This window comes from Scyliorhinus canicula, chromosome 20 (assembly GCF_902713615.1).
Source record: "Scyliorhinus canicula chromosome 20, sScyCan1.1, whole genome shotgun sequence".
Lineage (NCBI taxonomy): Eukaryota > Metazoa > Chordata > Chondrichthyes > Carcharhiniformes > Scyliorhinidae > Scyliorhinus > Scyliorhinus canicula.
Genome location: NC_052165.1, coordinates 58,854,827 through 58,879,198, shown reverse-complemented (window position 1 = coordinate 58,879,198; position 24,372 = coordinate 58,854,827). Strand labels below are relative to the sequence as shown.

The window sequence follows — 24,372 nt, the reverse complement described above, 5'->3', positions numbered from 1 at the left end:
TTCCTAGCTGTCTGAGCATAGAGTGATGTAGAAAGGGGCATTGCAAATAACAAATACCCTCCGCTTGATAAACAAGAGAGAGTTGCATATATTTAAAAAAACGAAGAGAGGCTAAGGTATGTAACTTAGCAGCTAACTCAGAACAGAATCCAGAGGCCTTCTATAGTCATAGTAACAAGAAAGTGAGAAGCATTTGGGGTTGATCAGGGCCCACAGCGGAGATCTCTTCTTGGAACTAGAAGATATAACCGGGGCAATAAATTAGTGCTTATGACGATTTTTCCACAGTTTATTGATGGGATACTGGATGAGATAAAGTCAGATAAAGAGGATGTAAGCTGTATTTGGATAAAATATGCCGCCAGTCTGGAAGGGATGCATCCTAGATTGCTGAGAGGAGCAAGGGTGGGGAAATGTCTGAGGTGCCGGCCACAATTTTCCAATCCTCCTCCGATACAGGAGTGGTGCCAGACGTCTGATACATTGCAACGCTTGTTGAAAAATGGTGGGCGAAATTCTCCCAAAATGGGAGAAATCGTCAAACTGCCGTAAAACCCAGGCGGGTTTTACGGCATCGCGCCCCTTCCCGACGGGGGACCGATTCTGGTCCCCCGTCGGGGCTAGCAGCCCGACGTCGGAGGCTCCGACAAGTCGGGCTTAACGAAAATCGTTAAACCCGCTTGTCGGATTTAGCGCCGGCTGACGCGTCATATGACGTCAGCCGCGCATGCGCAGGTGGGAAGACTCCACCCGCGCATGCGCGGGTGACGTCATCGCGTTTTGCGCGAAACCCGCGCATGCGCGGTCCGGGTTGCCCCTCAGCCGCCCCGCGTATTGATACTGCGGGGCGGCGGAAGGACAAATAGTGCGCGGGCATCGGGCCCGCTGCCCGCGATCGGTGGGCACCGATCGCGGGCCCATGGCACCCTTGGCACGGCCGTGGTACTGCCGTGCCAATCGGTGCCATGGTTATTTTTTTCCAGGTGGTCACGACGTTTTTACGAACGGCAGGACCAGGTGTGTTTGCCGTTCGTAAAAAGGTCGTAAAGGGCTGGGACTTCGGCCCTTCTAACAGCTGTGAATCGCTGCCGGCCGTAAAAAAAAAACGGCGGCAGCGATTCGTGTCGGGATTTCGGCGGGGGGGGGGGGAGAATAGCGGGAGGGCGCCAAAAAAGTCGGGAAGGCCCTCCCCCTATTCTCCCAGCCGTCGTGGGGGGGGGGAGAATTTCGCCCGGTGTGTAAGATGAAGCTGGCAATGGGCAGGCAAGACAGCTCAAAAATGGTGGTGGGGAAGTATTTGGAAAGAATAATCCAGGAGAAATTAAACAGCTGCTTGAAAAAACATGGACCAATGAAGGATAACCAGGATCAATTTGTTGAGGGAAAATAATATTGTCAGATCTTCAGCCACAGAAAACAATTTCTTGATTTTAAACACCATAATCAATATTCTGCTCTCTGGCTTCTCCGATCAACTCAACTTCTGCAGTTTATTCATGGCATGGAAAATCTTCATCCCTGAATCGGTTCTAGTTCCAGCTCACCCTATTATTACTCACCCCCATGTTCCTACCCCTGCCGCGTCACCCCCCCCTCCCCCAGCACACACAAACACACACACACGCCTTCATAAATTCATCTCAATGAAACTCATCCCCGTTTGTGTGACCCAGCCATTGACGATGCCGATGATCTCTTTTGACTTCCTACTTGACTGCAGTTAATCTTTGCTGGTCTACTGGTACTGTCCCCAAACCTTTGAAAATCACCCTTTTATTATCATCCCTATATAATAATCTTTATTATTGTCACAAGCAGGCTTACAGTAACACTGCAATGAAGTTACTGTGAAAATCCCCTAGTCGCCACATTCTGGCGCCTGTTCGGGTACACAGAGGGAGAATTCAGAATGTCCAAATTACCTAACAGCATGTCTTTCAGGACTTGTGGGAAGAAACCGGAGCACCCGGAGGAAACTCACGCACACACAATGCAGACCCTGCACAGACAGTGACCCAAACCGGGAATCGAACCTGGGACTCTGGTGCTGTAAAGCAACTGTGCTAACCACTGTGCCACCATGCCAGCCCTAAACATTTTTGAATAAATCATCACTGCAATGACAGGGAATCGTTTTTCTTAACTGCAGATCTAATCTATCCTTTTCTTTTACCTTACGAAGTACATGTGTCTTTATGTGATGACTGTATGAATGCTTGTTGTTCTGTCCTGTATCATGTAAATACACATAATGTATGGTTTACTCTCCCTTTTAGATTAAATCCTTACACGTTTCCCTAACTCATTCATTTCATTAAACTGCACCTCAGATTAAAGCTGCAGTCACTTACCTTTTTATGGGTTATTGTGCAGTTCCTGAGGAAGAAAAACTTTCTGCCGGGTGAGAGCACCCTGGACACTTTTGCTCACAAGTGCTAAAGTCCGATTATTCAAAAATATATTTTCTGTTAATCTTTAAAAATCAATATATTCTTAATTTTGGGATGGGTTGTAATGAATGTCAGAAATTGCAGCTTAGTCATAACTCACGGTCATGCTGAGGGACCGCTGCGATATTCTTTTGATTGAACCACTGAACCAGAAAAGGTTTGATCATTAATGTTTCTAATCTACCGAGGAGAGTATTGATTCTCAACGTAATGAACAATGGAGGAGCTACTACACTACCTTGTGTGTACTATGGGTCACCAAATAGTGAGAAGGACATAGAGGAACAGAACTGCAGGCAAATTGAAGAAAGATGCAAGTGAGCAAAAACTGGTCTGCAAAGGGTAATTAAACAATGAGATGGTACAGATGCAGGATAGACTCATTCTCACGAGGGGTAAAGCCAAAGGAATCCAGAGCAGATAATGGAGGAGCTTGTTTAGGTCAGGGCTAGACGGTTGATTTGTGATGCAGAACAAGACCAGCAGTACGCATTTAATTCCCGTACCTGGTGAGGTTATTCATGAAGACCCTGCTTTCTCAACCTTGCCCCTTGCCTGAGATGTGGTGATCCTCAGGTTAAATCACCACCAGTCAGCTTTCCCCCCTCAAAGGGGAAAGCAGCTTATGGACAACTTTACCTTTGGGGAACACAGGCCATAATATCATCAGGTTTAGAATAGTTATGGAAAAGGACAAAGACCAATTGAGCCTAAAACCAGTTAAGTGGAGGAGGGCTAATTTTAGTGAATAAACAGGGACCTACCCCAGGTAGTTGGAATCAAAACTCGATCTGCAAAGAGTTATTAAACAATGAGATGGTACAGATACAGGATAGACTCATTCCCACGAGGGGCAAAATCAAAGGAATCCAAAGCTACAATTTCCAGAGTGAAGATCTAGAAATCAAAAGAAGGCTTATGATTGATATAAGGTTTGTAATGCCAAAGTGAATGTAGAAATTGCAGAGAAGTTCTTTTAAAAAGTGAATAATCAGAGCAAAATAGTGTATGAGAATTGAAGAGTAGTGAACATGAAAGAGAATTCAGAATTTTTTTATCAACAGGTAAATAATAAAAGGGTAGTTAAAAGAAGTCTGAAGTAATTAAAGAGGCCATCTTGTGCAAACTGAGGTACTAAATGAAGATCAATGCAAAGATTCAAAAGAAGAGGTAGCCAATGGAGAAGTAAAGGAGGAAAATCCAATTTATCTTTCAGTCGGCTTGCCATATCTTTTTGTGGTTTAGTACAGTGTAAAATAGCTCCAGAGCTCCTCTTTTTGTGGACGGGCATTAGTTGCTTCATGAACCACGATATTTTGCGAACAGATATAGCAACTGGTTCACCCCACGAGCATCTGCTCAATTTTTCCATTTTGGGTGTAGCCAAAGATTCACATGTAAATAAGTAAAATAAAATGTTCCAGCAGTGTAACAGGGATAGGGGGAGAGGATTTTCAGTGGGGTCCCAAATTTGGCAACAGAAGTTATGAAGCTGATCCTTGGGAGTGCCTATTTATGGCTGTGTTCATTCTGGTTATAAATGAAAGGCTTTATCTTCGCCTTGAAATGAAAAATGAAATGAAAATCGCTGATTATCACAAGTAAGCTTCAAATGAAGTGACTGTGAAAAGCCCCTAGTGGCCACATTCCGGCGCCTGTTCAGGAAGGCTGGTACGGGAAGGCTGGTTCTTCTTACTTGGTTCTCAGTTTTCTATAGTTTCACATTCTGTATATGGAAAGCTTTTGCAAGTTGGTGGCAGCTTACCGTCTTTGCTGAATATTTCTGAGACCCACTGGACTGCAACTCATTGAGTTTTCAACAGCTTTTGTTGAACTAGCTTGTTGACAGAACCAGTCAAGGTCTGTGGAGCACTTTCAGCAAAGTCCATCATTCCAGTCATTCTAGCTGCTGTCTGCCCTGTGCAGTTAATGGAGTTCTGTCTCATTTCACAATCTCAACGTGGCCTTCTGCACAAAGCATTTCTCTCATTGACTTTGGAGAATTTGCACGCCAGGACTGGACAGACATGATGTTAGCTTCTTTTCCTCCTTCCCTTTACCACCACATGGAATCTGCTTTCCATTTAAATGGTTATTTTTTATTTTAAAGTATTTTTATTGGGCTTTGGACATGATTTAAATACAGGTCTATACTGCCTATACTGCCTGCTGGGGCAGCACGGTAGCATGGTGGTTAGCATAAATGCTTCACAGCTCCAGGGTCCCAGGTTCGGTTCCCGGCTGGGTCACTGTCTGTGTGGAGTCTGCACGTCCTCCCACTGTGTGCGTGGGTTTCCTCCGGGTGCTCCGGTTTCCTCCCACAGTCCAAAGATGTGCGGGTTAGGTGGATTGGCCATGCTAAATTGCCCGTAGTGTCCTAATAAAAGTAAGGTTAAGGGGGGGGGTTGTTGGGTTACAGGTGGATACGTGGGTTTGAGTAGGGTGATCATGGCTCGGCACAACATTGAGGGCCGAAGGGCCTGTTCTGTGCTGTACTGTTCTATGTTCTATATACATTGCAAAAGAAAACACAAAGGGACTAGGAAACGCATGACAGGAAAGGGGGGTCTTTCTCCTCCCCTTTCCTTCTATTTTCTTTTTCTTTTTACATAACAACAAACTAGGGTGGAGGGGGCACCTGAGTGCCCCCCCCCCCCTCCCCCCAATGCTATTTACATTTTTGTTCCCGGTGCGGCTTCCTCGGCTTCAGCCCTTACCCGTTTCTCCTTCTCGCTCTTTATTACTTTCTCTCGCCGTGTGGTAGTTGCGCCCGTTGTCTTCCCCTGTGCTCTCCCCCGCCATTATGTTCCCTTATCTCTTCCCCCTTCTGGTTCCCCTCTATTGTTCTTCCCTCCTCCCCCCTTCCCTCCTCTCCCCCCCTTCCCTCCTCTCCCCCTTCCCTCCTCTCCCCCTTCCCTCCTCTCCCCTCTTCCCTCATATCCCCCTTCCCTCCTCTCCCCCTTCCCTCCTCTCCCCCTTCCCTCCTCTCCCCCCCTTCCCTCCTCTCCCCCCTTCCCTCCTCTCCCCCCTTCCCTCCTATCCCCCCTTCCCTCCTCTCCCCCCCTTCCCTCCTCTCCCCCCTTCCCTCCTCTCCCCCTTCCCTCCTCTCCCCTTCCCTCCTCTCCCCCCTTCCCTCCTCTCCCCCTTCCCTCCTCCCCCCTTCCCTCCTCTCCCCCTTCCCTCCTCTCCCCCTTCCCTCCTCTCCCCCTTCCCTCCTCTCCCCCCTTCCCTCCTCCCCCTTCCCTCCTATCCCCCTTCCCTCCTCTCCCCCTTCTCTCCTCTTCCCCCTTCCTCCTCCCCCGTCCTCCTCTGCCCCTTCCCCTTCCGCTCCCCTTCCGTCCTCTGCCTCCCACCCCTTCCCTCCTCTCCCCTTCCCTCTCTCCTCACCCTTCCCTCCTCTCCCCCTTCCCTCCTCTCCCCCCTTCCTCCTCTCCCCCTTCCCTCCTCTCCCCCCTTAGCTCCTCTCCCCCTTAGCTCCTCTCCCCCTTCCCTCCTCTCCCCCTTTCCCTCCTCTCCCCCTTCCCTCCTCTCCCCCTTCCCTCCTCTCCCCCTTAGCTCCTCTCCCCCTTCCCTCCTCTCTCCCCCCTTCCCTCCTCTCCCCCCTTCCCCTCTCTCCCCCCCTTCCCTCCTCCCCCCTCCGTACCCTCCTCTCCCCCTTCCCTCCTCTCCCCCCTTCCCTCCTCTCCCCCCTCCCTCCTCTCCCCTTCCCTCCTCTCCCCCTTCCCTCCTCTCCCCTTCCCTCCTCTCCCCCCTTCCCTCCTCTCCCCCTTCCTCCTCTCCCCCTTTCCCTCCTCTCCCCCTCCCTCCTCTCCCCCCTTCCCTCCTCTCCCCTTACCTCCTCTCCCCCTTCCCTCCTCTCCCCTTCCCCCTTCCTCTCCCCCTTCCCTCCTCTCCCCCCTTCCCTCCTCCCCCTTCCTCCTCTCCCCTTCCCTCCTCTCCCCCTTCCCTCCTCTCCCTCTTCCCTCCTCTCCCCCTTTATCTCCTCTCCCCTTCCCTCCTCCCCTTCCCCCTCTGCCCTCCCTTCCCCCTCCCTTCCCCCTCCCTGCTCTCCCTCCCCCTCCCTTCCCCCTCCCTCCCTCCCTCCCTGCCCCTCCCTCCCTCCCTCCCTGCCCCTCCCCTTCCCTTCCTTCCCTGTCCCTCCCCCGCTTCTCTGCTCCCCCTCTTTATTTCCTGTTGGGTTTGGCTACCTCCCACTTAAACCGTTATAAGTGGCATGCAGGATTGATTGTGTTGTGTTCCCTCAGTTCACATAACTTATAAGTCATGTGAGCAACAGACGTTTTGATTCTATGAACATAAAGCCTTTTGAAATAGGAAAACTCAGTCAGTCAACATCTGTAGAGAGAAAAACTGCGTTTTCATCAGCTCTACCAAATTGTCCAGTGCGACGGCCAACACAATCTGCAACATGATTATTTGCCAAGCATGATTGTCTTCATTTATGCTGACTTGGAAGTGACGTTTCCCACCAGAAATGGGCATAATCTGACTCTGAACTTCCTTGTGATTTTGTTTGAATGCAACGGTCATCTTCTGTATCAGGTCACCTCTTCTTATGAAGCAGACCTTTCCTTCAGAATAGCAGCGTGAAATAGGAAAACTGGGAGCTGCGTGCTTATCCCTCTCTTCAGCCCCTCTGTGTCCAGGGAGGCATAATGAACTGTTGGTATTGTCTAACCAAAGCTTTGGGTGCCGTTGGTGTGTTGCCGGTGTTTGCCAGCAGTGAGGCAAAACAAGGCAAGTACTTTGCCATGGTTGTGTCACTTCCTTGAGAAGTCAGGGCGCCTCCGATTATTTCATTTCCAATGAGATTTGATGTTGAAATATTGCAGTATCATCATGCGTGCTCCAAATTAATTCATGCTTTCTCCAGAACTCATGGTCTGAGAGTCAAGGCTGTGCTGTAAGGTCAGTGTTCTCTGCCAGCTTCCAGGTAGTCTTCCCCCTCCCCACCCACACCCCTTTACACTCCCCATTTCTCCCAGTTCTCCTCCAGTTATAGTATCTTGATCCCCATGACCAGTGAGTAACACTCAGCGGGTGACCTGCTGTTACTTTACATGTTTTTGCTACACTGACCTTGTTTAATTTGGGGAAACCTTTTCCCCTGCACTTCCACAGCTGACGACACTGATTCAGCACAAGTTTTAGCTCCACTCCAGCCCATGTCCTCACTAAATATGGTGATCACAGTTTTCTCTTTGTCCACCTCATTCACTTAACAAAACTCAAAAGCTAAAGACGTTAAAACTGGGGCATGATGAAATGGCCTCGTCTATTCACCAAATCAGGTGCCTTAATCTCACAAGTGGTCTATCGTGAAATTTGCGATGTCGGAACGAGATCCAGTTTAACATATTTAAGTGAGCCATTAGGTTCATTCAAATATGTCGATACCCGATTCTCCCGAGGCCTGGGAACTAATGCCCGCCTGAACTTGGAAGACCTTGCCATGCCGTTTAGCATTGATCCACACCGTGGACCAGGCGTTAACGGCCCTTCGGGTGAACATCGAATTCAGCATCTTCAGATGATTAGTTCTACCCCACCTCGACCCATTTGTTTTCATTTTAATTTAACTGTCTTTTACCATTTCTTTTTTTCTTAATATATATTTAATTCTCCCCCCATCTTAAACACCTTCCCTTCACCCTTCTCCTTTTTGCCCCCCCCCCCCCCCCCCCCTCCCATCTACAGTTCATCCTCTGATGTTAGTTTCCCTGCTGTTTGACCGTTCACATCTTTTGTTCTCTTTGGGGACTGCCATTAGCACTCTTCCCACTTTCTCTGTCTGTTAGCTTTGGCAAAGAGTCATCGGATTCGAAATGTTAGCTCTTTTCTCTCCCTACAGATGCTGCCAGACCTGCTGAGATTTTCCAGCATTTACTCTTTCTTCGAACATCTTCTGTACTGAGTACAGATGCATTTGCATTTGCATTGTGTATTTATGTATGCCCTATGTATTTTTCATTTATGGAATGATCTGTCTGGACTGTATGCAGAAGAATACTTTTCACTGTACCATAAACAAATTCAATCCAGTGTTTGTATACCTCCTGAAGTACTGTGATGGTCCTGGAGGCAGCAATTTGTACAACTATTTCTGGGGTACCACAACTTTTCACAATATACATTAATGATATGGAAGAAGGAACTGAAGGCACTGTTGCTAAGTTTTCAGATGATACAACGATCTGTTGAGGGACAGGTAGCATTGAGGAAGTAAGGGGGCTGCAGAAGGACCTGGACAGGCTAGGAGAGTGGGCAATGAAGTGGCAAATGGAAGACAATGTGGAAAAGGATGAGGTTATGCACTTTGGAAAGAGGAATTTAGACATAGACTATTTTCGAAATGGGGAAATGCTTAGGAAATCAGAAAGACAAATGGAGTTGGGAGTCCTTGTTCATGATTCACTCAAGGTTAATGTGTAGGTTCATTCAGCAGTTAAGAAGGCAAATGCAATGTTAGCATTCGTGTCAAGAGGGCTAGAATACAAGACTAGGGATGAACGTCTGAGGCTGTATAACGCTCTGGTCAGACCCCATTTGGAGTATTGTGAACAGTTTTGGGCCCCGTATCTAAGGAAGGATGTGCTGTTTGGAGAGGGCCCAGAGGAGGTTCATAAGCATGAACCGTGGGACTTGTCATATGAGGAATGGTTGAGAACTCTGGGTCTGTTCTCATTGGAGTTTAGAAGAATGAGGGGGCGTATCTTCTTGAAACTTACAGGATACTGCAAGGCCTGGATAGAGTGGATGTGGAGAGGATGTTTCCACCTGTAGGAAAAACAAGAAGCAGAGGGCACCATCTCAGACTAAAGGGCCGAACCTTTAAAACAGAGATGAGGAGGAATTTCTTCAGCCAGAGGGTGGTGAATCTGTGGAACTCTTTGTTACAGAAGGCTGTGGAGGCCAAATCACAGAGTGCCTTTAAGACAGAGATAGATAAGTTCTTGATTAATAAGGGGATCAGGGGTTATGGGGAGAAGGCAGGAGAATGGGGATGAGAAAAATATCAGCCCTGATTGAATGGCAGAGCAGACTCAATGGGCTGAGTGGCCTAATACTGCTCCTATATCTTATGGTCTTATCATAGCAGGAGTGTATAACTGTAAAGATGCACTTTTACAGACTTCCTTAGTGAACACAAAAGGTATTTATTAATGAGAATTATACAACTGCTGCATGGTTATAGCTAGCTCCCACAATGTCTCTGCCAAGGAGCCTTTTTCACCATGGGGTGATTCCATGCTGAGTTCCTATTGGTCACACAATCCAGGTGATCCTTACTCTGCTGTGTTGCCCTTAAAAGGACAATCACCACATTTCCACCCCCCCCCCCCCCATCCCCGCCCCTTTACATCCTTTATACAATCTTCAATAATTTATTCACTCAGTCCTAAATACTAAGTTGGACATAAGTTGGATAAGTATAAGTTGAGTCTTTGAGGGGGGTTTCTGTTCCTTGTAGAACGGTTTAATTCTGTTGTGTGAGATGCTTCCTCAGGATCGACATTAATAGGAACGGCAATAAAGGGTACCTCTTCTGGCACGGCGATTCATCTCATCACTATTTGCTTCCAGGGAGACATCAGTTGTGTCAATCACAAGTCGATCAGGTATATCACTGCTTGCGGTTTGAAAACATTTCTTGATGGCAACACTGACTGCTAGAGGTCTCTCTCTACTCATCACGTGATCCACATTCTTACAAATGACCTGTCCTTCCACGTCTTGATTCTTGATTTCTCGAGGAATTAAGGGCTATGGGGAGAGAGCGGGTAAATGGAGTTGAAATCAACCATGATTGAATGGTGGAGTGGACTCGATGGGCCGAATGGCCTTACTTCCGCTCCTATGTCTTATGGTCTTATGGTCTTATGGTCTACTTGGTATGAAAGGGACCTAGGCTTAGAGACAATAATTGTGGGGATCAAACTTCACCCACTCCTGATATTTCTCACGTGCACGGCTTCATTTATCAGAAATAATTGAGCTGTACTATGTGAATAATGGCTTTCTTTCTGATTACCGTAGCTGGCTTCTACCCTCCCTGGCACATTTTGAAACACGAGGCTCAGTCTGATCTGAGATAACATTTCATTGGCATTTCTGTTGGTGGAACTCCAGTTGTTGCATGTGGAGTGGTATGACAGCTAAGGAGAAATCATGAGAATTTTGTCTCCAAGATAGCCTGACAATTTCTTTAGGCCAGACTTGAAAGTTTGGATGGCTCTCTTGGCTAGTCTGGGTGGTAAGGTGCTGTTCTAATGTGTTTACTACCACTGAGAGTGGCGACATTTTGAAATCTCAGTGCTGGTGAATATGGTTCCATTGTCTGATACCATGACTTACGGTAATCTGTGAGTTGAAAAGAATTGGCTTAACCTTTCGATGGCAGCATACAATGTAGGTGACTTCACCTCAAAAAAGTCCATCCATGTAGAATTTGCATCAATCATTTTTTTTTCCCCCTCCCCCCACCCTCCCAATTTGCATCAATCATGAGTAATAACATTGTGCTCAGGGATGGATCGACATAATCAATTTGGATTCCCAAGCGTGCAATGGGGCTGTAGCAGGCAGCCTTTGTTGGCACTGTTAACAGTATTTGACTAGCTTCTCAATATCAGCGTCAATACCAGGCCTCCACGCAACACAGAATGCGGCATAGTGCCAGGGACCTGGGTTCATTTCCAGCGTTGGGTGACTGTGTGGAGTTTGTACCTTCTCCAGGCATGATGGCACAGTGGTTAACACTGCTGCCCCAAGCCGCCAGGGACCTTGGTTCAATTCCATGCTTGGCTGACTCTGTGGAGTTTGAACTTTCTCCCCATGTCTGTGGGTTTCCTCCACGTCCTCTGGTTTCCTCCCACAGTCCAAAGATGTGCAGGTTATGTGGATTGGCCAGGATAAATTGCCCTTTAGTGTCCAGGGATGTCCAGGTTAGGTGGGGTTATGGGGATAGGGTGAGGGAGTGGGCCTAAGTAGCGTGCTCTTTCAGAGGGTTGGTGCAGGATTAATGCCTTCTGCACTTTAGGCACTCCATTGTTCTAAGCATCTTTATCTTGGCAATGCCAGGGAGAGGGCTGTGTAATTCAGTTAGGAGCAGCTCGGCCTGGTACAGGAACAACTACTTTTGCTTCCCAGAGTATAATGCCATCCCGACAACTCAATTCATTCTTGCTGATAACAATTGTTTCATTTTCCCGAAAACTGGCGAATTTACCCATTAAATAAGTATTTTGTACCTCACTTTTTGGACAGAAGTGGATCTCGATTGGTCCAGGACCTGATCTGCTCCACAATGTGTCTACAAAATGTAATGGCATGATGATTTCTTGTGGCACTGGCGTACAGCTGGTACTTTCTTGCAAGAGTAGGCAGCTAAGATGTGTTTCAAGCCGGTGTTTGAAAGTACATTCATAGGACAGAATTAATGCCCATCGTTGAATTCTTTAAAAAAAGTGGAAGCTAGACATAGACATAGAACATACAGTGCAGAAGTAGGCCATTCGTCCCATCGAGTCTGCACCGACCCACTTAAGCCCTCACTTCCACCCTATCCCCGTAACTCAATCACCTAAGCACTAAGGGCACTAAGGGTAACTAAGCACTAAGGGCAATTAATCACGGCCAATCCACCTAACCTGCATGTCTTTGGACTGTGGGAGGAAACTGGAGCACCCGGAGGAAACCCACGCAGACACGGGAGAATGTGCAGACTCCGCACAGACAGTGACCCAGCGGGGAATCGAACCTGGGGCCCTGGCGCTGTGAAACCATAGTGCTATCCGCTTGTGCTCCCGTGCTGCCCTAAGCTATTCGCTCACAAAGCCCCTTGTTTGCGAGCAACGCCGTATCCAGCCTCCACAGGGGTCGCTGAGCGCAGCCTGCCTCCAAACATAAATGCATATAATATGGAGCATGGCAGATATGACAATCGTCGCATACTCCACCCCCACCACCCCGGGGAGTAACACCTTGCCCACTACAAAGAAGTAAAGACGCGGTGTACATGTGAAGAGAAGGAAAATTCCTTCTCCTTCGGGTGTCTGAATCTCCATGGGTGCCCCCCCCCCCCCCCATATGCTCCATAAATACTAGGAGCTCCTTTGCCACCCCCCGATGTCATAAAGGGCTTGGGGCATGACATATCTCGTCTTGGATCAAGCACACAATTAAAGTACCCCCCCATGATTTCCCATTGTTGAATTCTTGCTGAAGCGATCGGTAGGACAGCCTTTTGTCCTCTTTAAAAAGACCCAAGAATCCAGCCCATACCCTTTCAGAGCCATCGTCTAACACCACACCAACACGCATATGGAGAGTGTCGCACGTTAATATCAGCCCTTTGGATGGGTCAAAGTGTACCAACAGGTGTCTCTGCCTCGGAGCCTTTCTCGCCATGGAGTGATTCCACACTCCCGATTGGTCTCACTGGCCATGTGGCCCTTACTCTGCCCGTGTTGCCCTTAAAGGGATAATCACCACAATAACACCACCGTAAAGTATGCTTTCTGTATTAAAATTTGTTTCCCTCTTTTGCACAGCACAAAAAGAAAGCGGACACTCCAATACTGAATGAGTGTTGCACTGTTGGATGTGCCATCTTTCAGATAAGAGGAACTGAGGCCTAATTTGCTCCCTCAAGAACACATCAAAGATTCCATGGCACTAATTTGAAGAATAGTAAGACAGTTATCCTGGTCAATCAACACCGCCAAACAAAAATAGATTATCTGGCCAGTATCACACTCTTGTTTGTGGGGGGAACAAAACTTCAATTGGCTGTAAAGCACTTTGAAACGTTCAGCAGTCATGAAAGGTGCTATATAAATGAAAGTTGTTTTTCTCGCCTGGTGAAAATACTCAAATTCAATCCGGGTGATAACACTTCCTATCTCAAGTCTTGAATATCGTTGGGCTTTTAAAAAAATATATATTTTTATTAGGGTATTTGCAAGTTTTTATAATAATAACCTTCATAACAGCGACATAAACATGATACAATTAGTTGAGCTCTTTTACCAACCATATTAATGATTTGAAAGCATCACTTGCTCGGAATTGAGTTTTAAATGATATTTTATTAATTAAACTATAAGGCTGCAGATGCACAGCCAGTTTCTGCATTCGTTTGAAATGGTTGTGCGATTTAAAAAAAATCAGAGATATAAAACCTGATTTGAGCATTCATCGGTACTTTGTTGGCCCTGAAGCACTTTTGGACTGCCTGAGGTTAGGAAAGGCACTCTCTCTCATACAAATGTAACTTTCTCTCTAGCATTAGGAGCAATATGGAGCTGTGTATGAAATGTAATTGCACCCCATGAGATTCCATTTCTGGTACATTTTCACACAATACAGAAGCAGTTCGGGTTTTTTTAAATATTGCAAAATTATATTCATGACTATCGTGGAGCTCTGTAGAGAGGTAATTATTGTTCTAGTGGAGGCACATTATCTGACCTCTGCGACCTTTCGGATTGATTAGACTTTGAGCCATAGGCAAGTCTGTCAGCAAGGCAAATTTATGTGCATGAAATTTGACATTAAAGGTGCTTTGTAAGTATAATTACAACCGTGACATATTAATGACGGCGCCTGGGTTTTAGATATATAATTGACATGGTATAAAAGCTGACAATTTACCCCCCTCCATAAAACACCTACAAATTCTCTGCATGTCCCCTTGTCACTCCTGTCTCAAACCTGCACTAAACGAAGAAATCTTGCTCATCTAATCCTCAAACCGCGTATCTCCACATTGTCTTTTGATTGTGTGGGGTGCAGTGCTCTCTCGGTAAAAGTTAACAATTGTTTACTTCTTACTGGGATCTGCCAATTTTTCAGCAACAGCAAAATCACTTGGCGTAATGGGTTTTCGGAGAAACGTGTGTGTGTGTGTGAGACAGATCCATAGTTGTGACAGATTTGCTGGCAACACTGTATATGATGGTCAAGTTAATGCACGAAAATTAAACCCGAGATGCATGGGAGGTCTATAAATTGCAGTTGAAGGTGACTTGAACCTTCAGCATTTCGGACCTAATGTACTCTTAATGTCTGTAGCATCAGGTGATCAATCCGTGTTAGTCCATTAGGGCCTTTATTAATGTGGACCGATGGGCATGTCAGTCACCAGCGACAGTTCACGCAGGCTTCTTGATGCAGCACAAATCTTTTTGAAAAGGGTAATTTCATTTTGCTTGCCTGCACATGACAATAGAAGGAATAGGTCTGGACCTGGAGGACTCAGATTTGGGATAATTTTTTACTACATCCAACTTTCTTTCCAGAATGATCGCCCTCCCCAAGATCAACTCCCTGTTACAGCATCTAGTCTGTTCTTAAATGATTCCCAGGTTTATTTTTAGACCTTAATTCAAATAATCATCTGTTAATTATGGTTTATGTGAAGAATGCTAGAGATTCCTAATTTTATATTAGAATCACAGAATAATCAATTCAGTGCAGTTCAGAAGGAGGCCATTCAGCCCATCGAGTCAGCACAGACCCTCTGTAACAGGATCGTACCTAGGCCCGCTCCCCTGTCCTATCCCAGTAACCCCACCTAACGTTTTTGGACACTAAGGGGCAATTTAGCATGGCCATTCCACCTCACCTGCACATCTTTGGTCTGTGGGAGAAAACTGGAGCATTTGGAGGAAACCCATGCAGACACAGGGAAATGTACAAATGTCACACAGTCCCCCAAGGCCGGACCCGGTCCCCGGTGCTGTGAGGCAGCAATGCTAACCACTGTGCCGCCGTGCTGCCCCTCATCTCATTGTAGTGCCGCCTCTTCGCCTCGCCGAAGAGCAGAGGCAGACTTCCACTTTTCAGGCACACAAAGTCATATCGGTATGGGGCCCCTCCATTGTCTGGGCCCCTTGCTGCAGTGCTGTGTGTTTCATTGTAAGTCTGCCTCTGTGTAAACTGCTGAGGTACCAGCACTGATCCCTGAGGCACACCACTCATTACATTTTGCCAACCTGAAAAATACTTATTTATGCCTCTTGTTAGCCAGCCAATCTTCTAACCATGCCAACACGTTAGCCCCAACAACATGAGCTTTTATTTTCTGCAGTGACCTTTGATGTGGCATTTTATCAAATGCCTTCTGGAAATCTAAGTACAGTACATCCATTGGTTCCCCTCTATCCACAACACGGGTTACTTTGTCAAAGAACTCCAATAAGTTGGTTCAATATGCTTTCCCTTTCTCACAATCAGGTTGCCTCTGCCTAATTACCTTGAGTAATTAGTGCCCTGTTATAACTTCTTTAACCATAGCTGCTAACATTTGACCTTAGACAGACGTTGGGCTAACTGGCCTGTAGCTTGTGCTCCAGTGTAGCTCGGTAATACCACACCTGTTCTGTAAAATTCATATCCTGGTTGTGTTCATCCCCAAAGGGAAGGTAATCTTTTGTCACAAGCAATGACATAAGAAATAAAAACCATGAAATTAAAAAAAAAAACTGCCGTTGACAATCAATTTCCAGTTTCCTCAGAAGAAGATAAGTCGGTTTAGGCAAAATGTCCAGTGTCGCTGTACCACACATGTGACACAGTTTTAAGTGCACTTACATGCACTGATCCAATATATTAGTGTGGGTCCACTTGTTCTCTACCTACCATCAGATGATTAGCGTGAACATCAAGAGCTTCCTGTTTCAAGACATGTGTGTGTGTGTAATTAGACAAGAAAAATAATAGGAAACTATTGGCAATGCAGCAACTTCTGCTCAAGCCAGAATATAAATAACTGTCCAACTCTGAGCCAGAGTCATTTATCTTGAAATGACATGGTTCTTTTTATTTATGGCGCAAGTTTCACCCCTCTGTTGTCCTCATGCTCTGCAGGCCACTGTGCATTGATGTGGATTTGGCATGGCCGGTGTTCTTCTCAGTGTCTTGACCCACTGGAATTATTAATCACATTTCTTGTTAGTGGTTCAAAGTGTTTTGTTGGATGGAAATTGCTGGGAAGCTATGCCACGATAATGCAATATTAACTGGATTAACACGCCATGATTAATTCCTGCAGATTCCATCAATTTGCACTGAATTTATTTTTCATCACTAGCATTTATCCTCATGTTATTTCTGGATCTGCTCTCGACAGATTGCTAAGATTAATCAACAAGTGCACTATCTTTTTTTCAAATAAATTTACAGTATCCAATTGTTTTACAATTTTAGCGTGGCCAATCCACCCACCGGGCACATCTTTGGGTTTTTGGGGGTGAGATCCACCGCAGACACTGGGAGAATGTGTAAACTCTACGCGGACAGTGACCTGGGGCCGGGATCGAACCTGGGTCCTCGGCACCGTGAGGCAGCAGTGCTAACCACTGCGCCACTCTGCTACCTCGAACAGGGCCACTATAAATGTATCATGCAGATATCAGGATGGGAGACTAACTAGATGGACCTTTTGTTGTCTAACAATTGCTATGTTCTTGAGTATTCCACTCTTCCTAATCATGATGGCTGGGCTGACATACATTGAGTCAAAAATGTACATATCGCATACCCAACCTGCCGTTCACTGGTTAACTATTTGAGGACAAATACTTCAATACCCCGGTGCTATTGAGTCACAGTCACTGCCTTCTGCTTGCTCTTTTAACTTTTCTCTCGCTTTTTCTCTCTGTCTCTCCCCTCTCAATTTTCTTTGGTCACCAATTTAAAATTATCACCAAGAGAGTGAAAGTGAGGTTTGGAGAAATTCTTTTTCACAGAGAGAATCTGGAGTACAGGATGTTTGTCCACAGTGACTGGAATTCCATCTTTCAGGAAATAATTGGGTCAACATTAGAACCAGATGAAATGAGGTTGCAGGGAGCGAGCTGGGGATTTGAATTAGATTTGGTCGTTCCAACATTGAGCCATCATAAACAACGGGCCAAATGGCCTCCTTCAGAACTGTTAAATTGAACAGTATTAGAGTACTCCCAAAAGGGTAAAGTTTAGCATTTGACACAATAATTTGGTGTGTATTCAGAGTTTTGAAGAAATGTCTTTTGCTAAAATGTTACTGTTTTCCTAAATAAAAACAACAGACATGCTATCAGCCAATAATTTTCCATTAAAATTACAGAATGCATTCAATCATTCCTAGAAGGGACTAAATAATAAAATAAATGGTCCTGGCCTGCTCCTCGGGGAATAACTGAAATCTCTAACACTTGGGGCAGAATTTTATGCTCCACCCCAAGGCAGGTTCTGAAGCCTGGGGTGTAAAATTGAATGGACCGGATTCCCTCCAGGAACCCGCCCACTGGAAACCAGATTCAGTTCCACACTTGGGCAGGCAGAACCTTGGGTGGGAAGCCCACCTATTTATCTATTAAGTCCTTTAAATGGTTACTGAAGGGTCTTATCCCACCCAGCCTCAATTTTTAGGTTGGCAGGAATGGGTAGGGTGGGAAAGTGACTTTTGCACGTTTCCGCATCTCCAGCAGGAAGGGGTGGGGAGGGACGCCTCACTCTGAAGGCCCTCAAAGAGTTGGGGAGTCTCCCGCCCTCCCCCCTGCCTGGGACATTGAGCCCCCACCCCCCCGGCCTACCCTCACGCGCAACTGCACCCCACCAGAACCTCCGGGTCCTTTTCGAAGGTCCCGGAACTTACTCTCAGGCAGTGCAGTACCGCTTCTAGCCACTGCAGCACTGTACCTGGCCATGTGGGGCTACCTGCCAAGGGCAGACTGAGTTCCCACCCAGTGCCAATCAGTGCTCAAGTGAACATTGAATGGCAGTGGGACCTAGAGAGTTGGCGGCAGTACGTTAGGTGCTGACTCTCCGGTGCAGTGAATGCCAATTCCTTGTCAGCCTTAAAATTTTCCCCTTGATTCATGACAGTATTTGGAAGCATAACTATTTCCTGACTCCAATACAAGCTGACTATATTAATGGTTCCTTCTCCATTGACACTTTCTTTCAAAACTGCCAATATCCCCCGCTGTGCAAGGAAAAACATTTTCAAATCACCCATTCTTTCCAAAAGCTGCCTCACCTTCAACCTCCATTTCTTTCTGAACCTCCTTCCCTCGAGATCGAATGTGCCATTGCTTCCTAATTAAGCGCACCTCGCCTAAGTCTGCCTTTGTATTTCTCCGAATCTACTGTCATCCATCTAGCACCATGTAAATGACCCAACCTAAATTAACTAACAGTATATTCTGTAACTGTGACCATGTGTTAACGCTGCTTATACTCCTTGATGTTTGCAGAATGTTTAACGTGCCTGACTAGCCCTCACCATCATGTAGCTCCATGGGTCAGTTCTCGCACATTCCATTTCTGTCCACCTGAATATAGCCATTGTGTGCATATCTAGGAAGAGCTTCTTTTGTATCTGCAGACTGTCACCCTCTGTATCCCCAAGCGATTGTTTTGCTACTATCTGCAAATTGTCTCTCTGCAACATCATCTGATAGGGGGGCACTAATGCCACCCCCATTTAGCTTCCCTTCACCACTCTTCGCCCCTTGGCTGAACCTGATCCGCCATTGAGAAGCTTTTCATTGAGAAGCTTTCCGAGAGAGACACTATTATCATAATGGGCCCGTAACTTCCAGGCTCCCCAATGGTGAATTTGGGGGATACCCCAAAGATGTGCTCGGGAAGCCCTCCTGGAGTTTCCTAGCTAAGGGTTTCTACCGCTGTCTTCCGACGCGCTAACTTCACTGGGACAATTGCACTGAACTGGGAGCCATCTGACAAAGCAATTTAAGTCGCTAACTTTGGCTGGTTCTGCCAGTGGCACGCTAATAGTTACTCTGGAAAATAAATAAAACCTCTTCCAACTTCAGTGTAACTAATTTTAAATACCAGATTGATCTCCACATGGGCTCCCCCACACGCCCCACAAGGAACTCACCACCCACTAAGCTGCCCCCACCCCCATGATCCGAACTGGCTGGACCGTGCTCAACAACCCAGTTACATTCCCCCTTGACCCAGCCCCACTTAAACTTCCCCTGCCCAATGTACGATCTTGTGATAAACCACTGTATTGTATTGTACTGTTGTATTGTTACATGCCTGGGCTTGTCCCTGCTGGCTCCGAACCACTGTAGTATATAATATGTGTATTGTGGTAAACTGCCACTGCATTACATGTAATGTGGTAAACCACTGCCTGGTGGCTCCGCCTCCCCTCGGGCTCGGTATAAAGGTGGCTGGTCTCCGCCACTGCCCCAGTTCGGGATCAGAGGCCAGGAGGCTTCCTGTTTAGTTTATTAAAGCCTCAGTTACGTTCACCACTCGTCGTGTGTTCATTGATGGCACATCAGACCTCTTCTCATCCCACAAATCCCACCCACTTACCTTACCTTCTCCATTGCCTGATACTTTCAATGAGACCTTTAAACCTATCTGCTTTATGGCAGCTTGTGCCGTAAAATGGGGGTGGGCCGTTGTCCTCCTTCGCTCCAATTCTTTTAGACTCCGAGGCTGGAGGTGGCGACCCGCTGTGCTGCCCGAATCTCACTCGGCCTGAGTCAGGATGGTCGGGTGAGACAGACACTGATGAAACATGGCCCAGGTAAGTTGGTACGGAGTTGCATTCCAACGCTGATACCCACTCCGAGGAAGATTAGGCCCTACAATCTCTGGCGAAGTGGGGCACCTTGGACAGTAACTACCTGATTTTCACATTTCAATGCCCACGTGATTTTCCGGAGATTGTTCACCTGTTCACATTTTAAGAACGGTGAGAACTGACAACTTCACTCTTACTTTTGTTGCAAAATCCTGGTGAATACAAATTTCTGACTAGGTTATGCACATTGGTTATTTTTTTCTTCATGTCCTTTTCAAGCTGTCAAGAATGTATTTAGCAGCACAGCTAAAGAATTATTTGCAGAGTTCTGTCAGATCAGCAGATGTTAGTTTTATTGCTATTTTGCAGCCCTCACACTGCCGAACAGTTGCAATGTTTTATTGCCTTGTAATATAATCGCAGCTACATGTCTCACTTAATATAAAATCGACTTGGACGGCTTTGACTCTAAATGCAAAGTTATTTGTTAACCGATTGCAAGTAATGCTCAATGGTCTTGTGTGCACAAGGATGAAAGATGTCACTGCATTTATTTTTCAGGCATTTGGACAGGCCTATTCGAATCATCGTAAAGTGGCAGAAGATGGTGAGACCCGTGAGGAGACTCTTCTGCAGGAGTCCGCATCAAAGGAGGCGTATTACCTCAGTAAGATCCTGGAGCTGCAGACAGAGCTGAAACAAGCCAGGACGGTTGTGGTCAACGTCCAGTCCGAAAATGAACGACTCGGTGCTATTTCTTTGGATCTCAAGGAGGTAACCACGGTGATTTTGCTGCTCTAGACCAGGAAGCGAGGAATCCCACATTAGCCAGTTATAGGAAAGCTGAATTGACGGGGAACACTACAGCAAATAGTTGCATTTCTGCAAAGTACAGTTGATGATTCTTGTGCAAAATATGTTGTGACAATCAATTGCTTTATGTTGAGATGTGTCCTGATGTATTGCTTCCTGATGTGATATAATAGGTGCACAACAGTCATCCGATGTATCAATCCTTCTGAATGCTGTTCTCGTTTTGTATACTGGAGGTTTCGGTCGGCTCTGGAGGTTTTGGTAGGCTCTGAGTTACAGTTTCAAGAGTACGCACAGACCTCCAGCACTTCACCCAAGTGGTTATTCTTCAATAGAGGCTTCATAAATGAGTGTAGACAGCCATTTAAACACAGGGGCTCGGGAGCATAAATTGGCCTATTCCTATCTCCATCCAATAGCTATACATGCATATTTTCTAGCACAGATCCTCAGGAGCAGTACTTCCCATTCCCTAGTCCTGAGGGAGCTGAAACCAAATGTACCGGCTGTGCCACCACCATGACTGAGATCGGAGCATTGACTGAATCTGGGAGCACCTCGTGTGCATCACAACTGATTGGGAATTTACTGCCAGATGTGGTTAGAATCTGTGAAATACTTTTGAAATGAGTGGAATCAAGGCAAATGCCTGAACAAACCATTTGCCACATCTATCGATAGAATATTATGGGATCAGGTTATAGCTTGTTACAAAACTGAATCTCATTGAAAAAAAACTTGTTCTGCGACACAAGGTGCGTTTGCTGTGATGTGAACATCCTAAAATAGCCACCAAGGCTGCTCCAGCCAAGTTTCTACAGCAAGTTCTTTTAGGCGCATTTGCCGAAAAAATTAAATTCAAAACTACTAGGTAGCCTGGGTGAGATGTTCTTTCACACCAGTTCGGTATGTAAAGACAGTGGGTTAAATTGCAAAGGAAGTTGGAGGAAAATCCATAAATTGAGATATTTTCCCCTCGTTATTTAAAGGTTTCTCGCTCTGCAGAAAAAGGCAGAACCATATTAATGTCAATGAACTTTGTATTAATGCGGCAATAATTTATTTCCTATTATTTGGCAACCTGAATTCTCATTACTTTCTGGGAATTTTTGTAAAATTTGAAGGTGCATCTGAGAATGCCCTTCTGAGGCGCCTGTTTCACGATTTTTAAAAGCGCAAGTGAGTTTAGCAGTCGGGAATTCGGCCATTCGGAGGCGAAGAATCGCGGAAGCCCCGGAGAATACCGGGTCAGGCCTGCTAAAGCGGGCGTTTGCGGTATGTGCGTTCCGGAATGCATTGACGCCGCTGTCGAGGCAACAAGAATTGCAATCTGACGAGAAATCGGCGCGCGCTGCGATTTCAGCATCGGAACCGAGTCTCCGCCAAATCGTGTCCAGCAGAGAATGGAGTCCAAGGTTTCTTCATTGCCAGCCTAATCATGATCAACCCCATTCTTCCTATTCACTGGATAAGGTAGCATGAAGATACCTTGCTCTTTATATGTATATAATATATATGATGGTATTGTGCTTTGGGATTATTACATGCTTTGTATTTTAAAAGTATAGAACATTTTTCAGCGATATGTTTTCATTCCTCATTCCTGAGGGGTGTGCCCTCTACAGACTACTCGCCTTAAACTCAGTAAATGGGGAGGCTATCACTTGGCTTTGGGGATTTGTATTTTCTAAATAATAAAAAAAAAATCCGTCCCTTCAGAGAAGTGTCTAATCTATTCCTGCTGCATCCAGCTAAAGGAATTTGAGCTTACTAAGTCACTGTAAGAAAGGAGCGAAGGTTTGAGGAAGCTAACTTGTGTCATGTTGTCATGTTGGTGTTCGAGCAGACTAGCACACCTTGGCTATCTCATAGGAATAGGAATACACCATTCAGCCCCTTGAGTCTGTTCGCCATTCACCAAAATCCTGGCTGATACTTAACTCTATTCACCCACCTTCGCTCCGTATTCCTTAATATCCTTGACCAGCAAAAATCTATTTATCTTGTATTTGAGGTGATTAATTAGGCTAACATTGATGGCATTTTATGGGAGAGAGTTCCAAACTATCATCCTTTGCATGAAACAATGGGTGAGATCTTCCAGCTCTTCATGCCAGCCGGATCTTCCGTTCCCGCCGATGGTGTATTCCTGCAGTGGGTTTCCAGGAGATCCCGCCGCTGGCCAACGGCGAACTGCGTCCCGTCGCTGATAAACATGCTGCGGGGAAGCCAGAGAATCTTGGCCCATATTTCCTGACTTCCCAGCAGAATGGCCTGGCTCTGATTTTGGGGTTGTTTTGCATTCTCAGTGGCAAATGTTCCTCTTGATTTGTCCTATCTGTTCTTTCCAAAATCCTAAACATCTTGATCAACACACCCAACCACCTTCAATAGTCCAGGGAATGCATGCCTAATTCATTTATGTAATCTCTCCATGTTTTAACCAGTGAAGCCCCGGTTGACATTCTGGTGAATTCGCACAGCATTCCTTTCAAGGCCAACAAATTGGGTGAAATTCTCCGCCTGGCGACGCCGCAAATTCCGCTCGGGTGGAGAATCGGGCATCCAACCAAAATCGAAGTCCGTGCTCAGCGCCGTTTCAGGGCCATCCCTGGTCACTCGCTGTTGGAGATAACAAGGTGGGGCATGCAAAACCGGTATTTGCATGCATTTAAATGTGAGTAGCGCGTTTGACCCACTATGATCTGGGCCTCCATGATGCCCCACCCCTCTCAGGTGGAAGTCAAGCGGACACGGTTTGCTACAGGTATTTACAAACAGGGACTGGTCACCATGGCTGCTGAGGGGGAGAGAAATGTAAGCAAAGTTTGAAACTGTTAAAAAATTGTACAGCTTGCTGGGGGTGACCGCCAAAGCCGGGGTGAGTAGCAGAGAGTGACTGGCTGACAGCTTGGTGTCCGCCCTCAGGATCGGGGAGGCCTGGATCTGAACACCATTGCTGCAGTATTTGTCTTAAACTCAACCATTTGGTACAAGTTACGGGCCCCTGGATGCTCACTCTGCTGACTACTCACTGTGTCCTGTAAATGTTCACAGAGCCTCTGGTTATTTGGGAGCCCACCCAGGGCACCACTTTGGAAATCCTCAGATTCCAGCTGACCCATCAACTGGATGGGTGTGGCCAAGCTCAATCAGTGGCCCACCAGGGGCTGGCACACACTCAGTGCACTCCCTCATTCACATCCTCTTCTGCACCTCTCTGGATAATGCCATTGCCACCTGTTTGGCGGGGGGGGGGGGGGGGGGGGGGGGGGGAGAGAGAGCCTGGTGGGCCGGTATGCCTCCTCTGTTCTTCTCCTGCTCCCTTCTGTTGTGGGCCATCTTTACCTAGGTGACAAAGAAAGGACATGGTGAGATACATGGAAGCGAGTTACATGATGGATATGTTCCTGGTGGTATGTGTGTGCTTGGCCAAAGAGGGCAATACAAGTGTTGGGGTTTTGTGCAGAGTGCGATGTGAGGGAGATGGAGGCAGATGGGTTTGATTGGCCTCTATTGGAGTGTGGGGTGTGATGTGAGGAGTGAGGGAAA

The 24,372-nt window shown here is 46.5% G+C and overlaps 1 protein-coding gene across 6 annotated transcripts in view; it reads left to right on the top strand.

Moving 5' to 3' along the window:
• The window catches only part of bicd1a (bicaudal D homolog 1a), a 284,259-nt gene that overhangs the window by 97,793 nt on the left and 162,094 nt on the right, over window positions 1–24,372 (top strand). For 5 of the 6 annotated variants that reach the window (XM_038780008.1, XM_038780010.1, XM_038780009.1 and 2 more), the window contains exon 2: window positions 20,569–20,781. The exons of the other annotated variant lie outside the window; for it this stretch is intronic. In XM_038780008.1, the coding sequence (XP_038635936.1) occupies window positions 20,569–20,781 (213 nt within the window). The remainder of the gene's footprint in view (window positions 1–20,568; window positions 20,782–24,372) is intronic. 6 annotated transcript variants of the gene reach the window in all.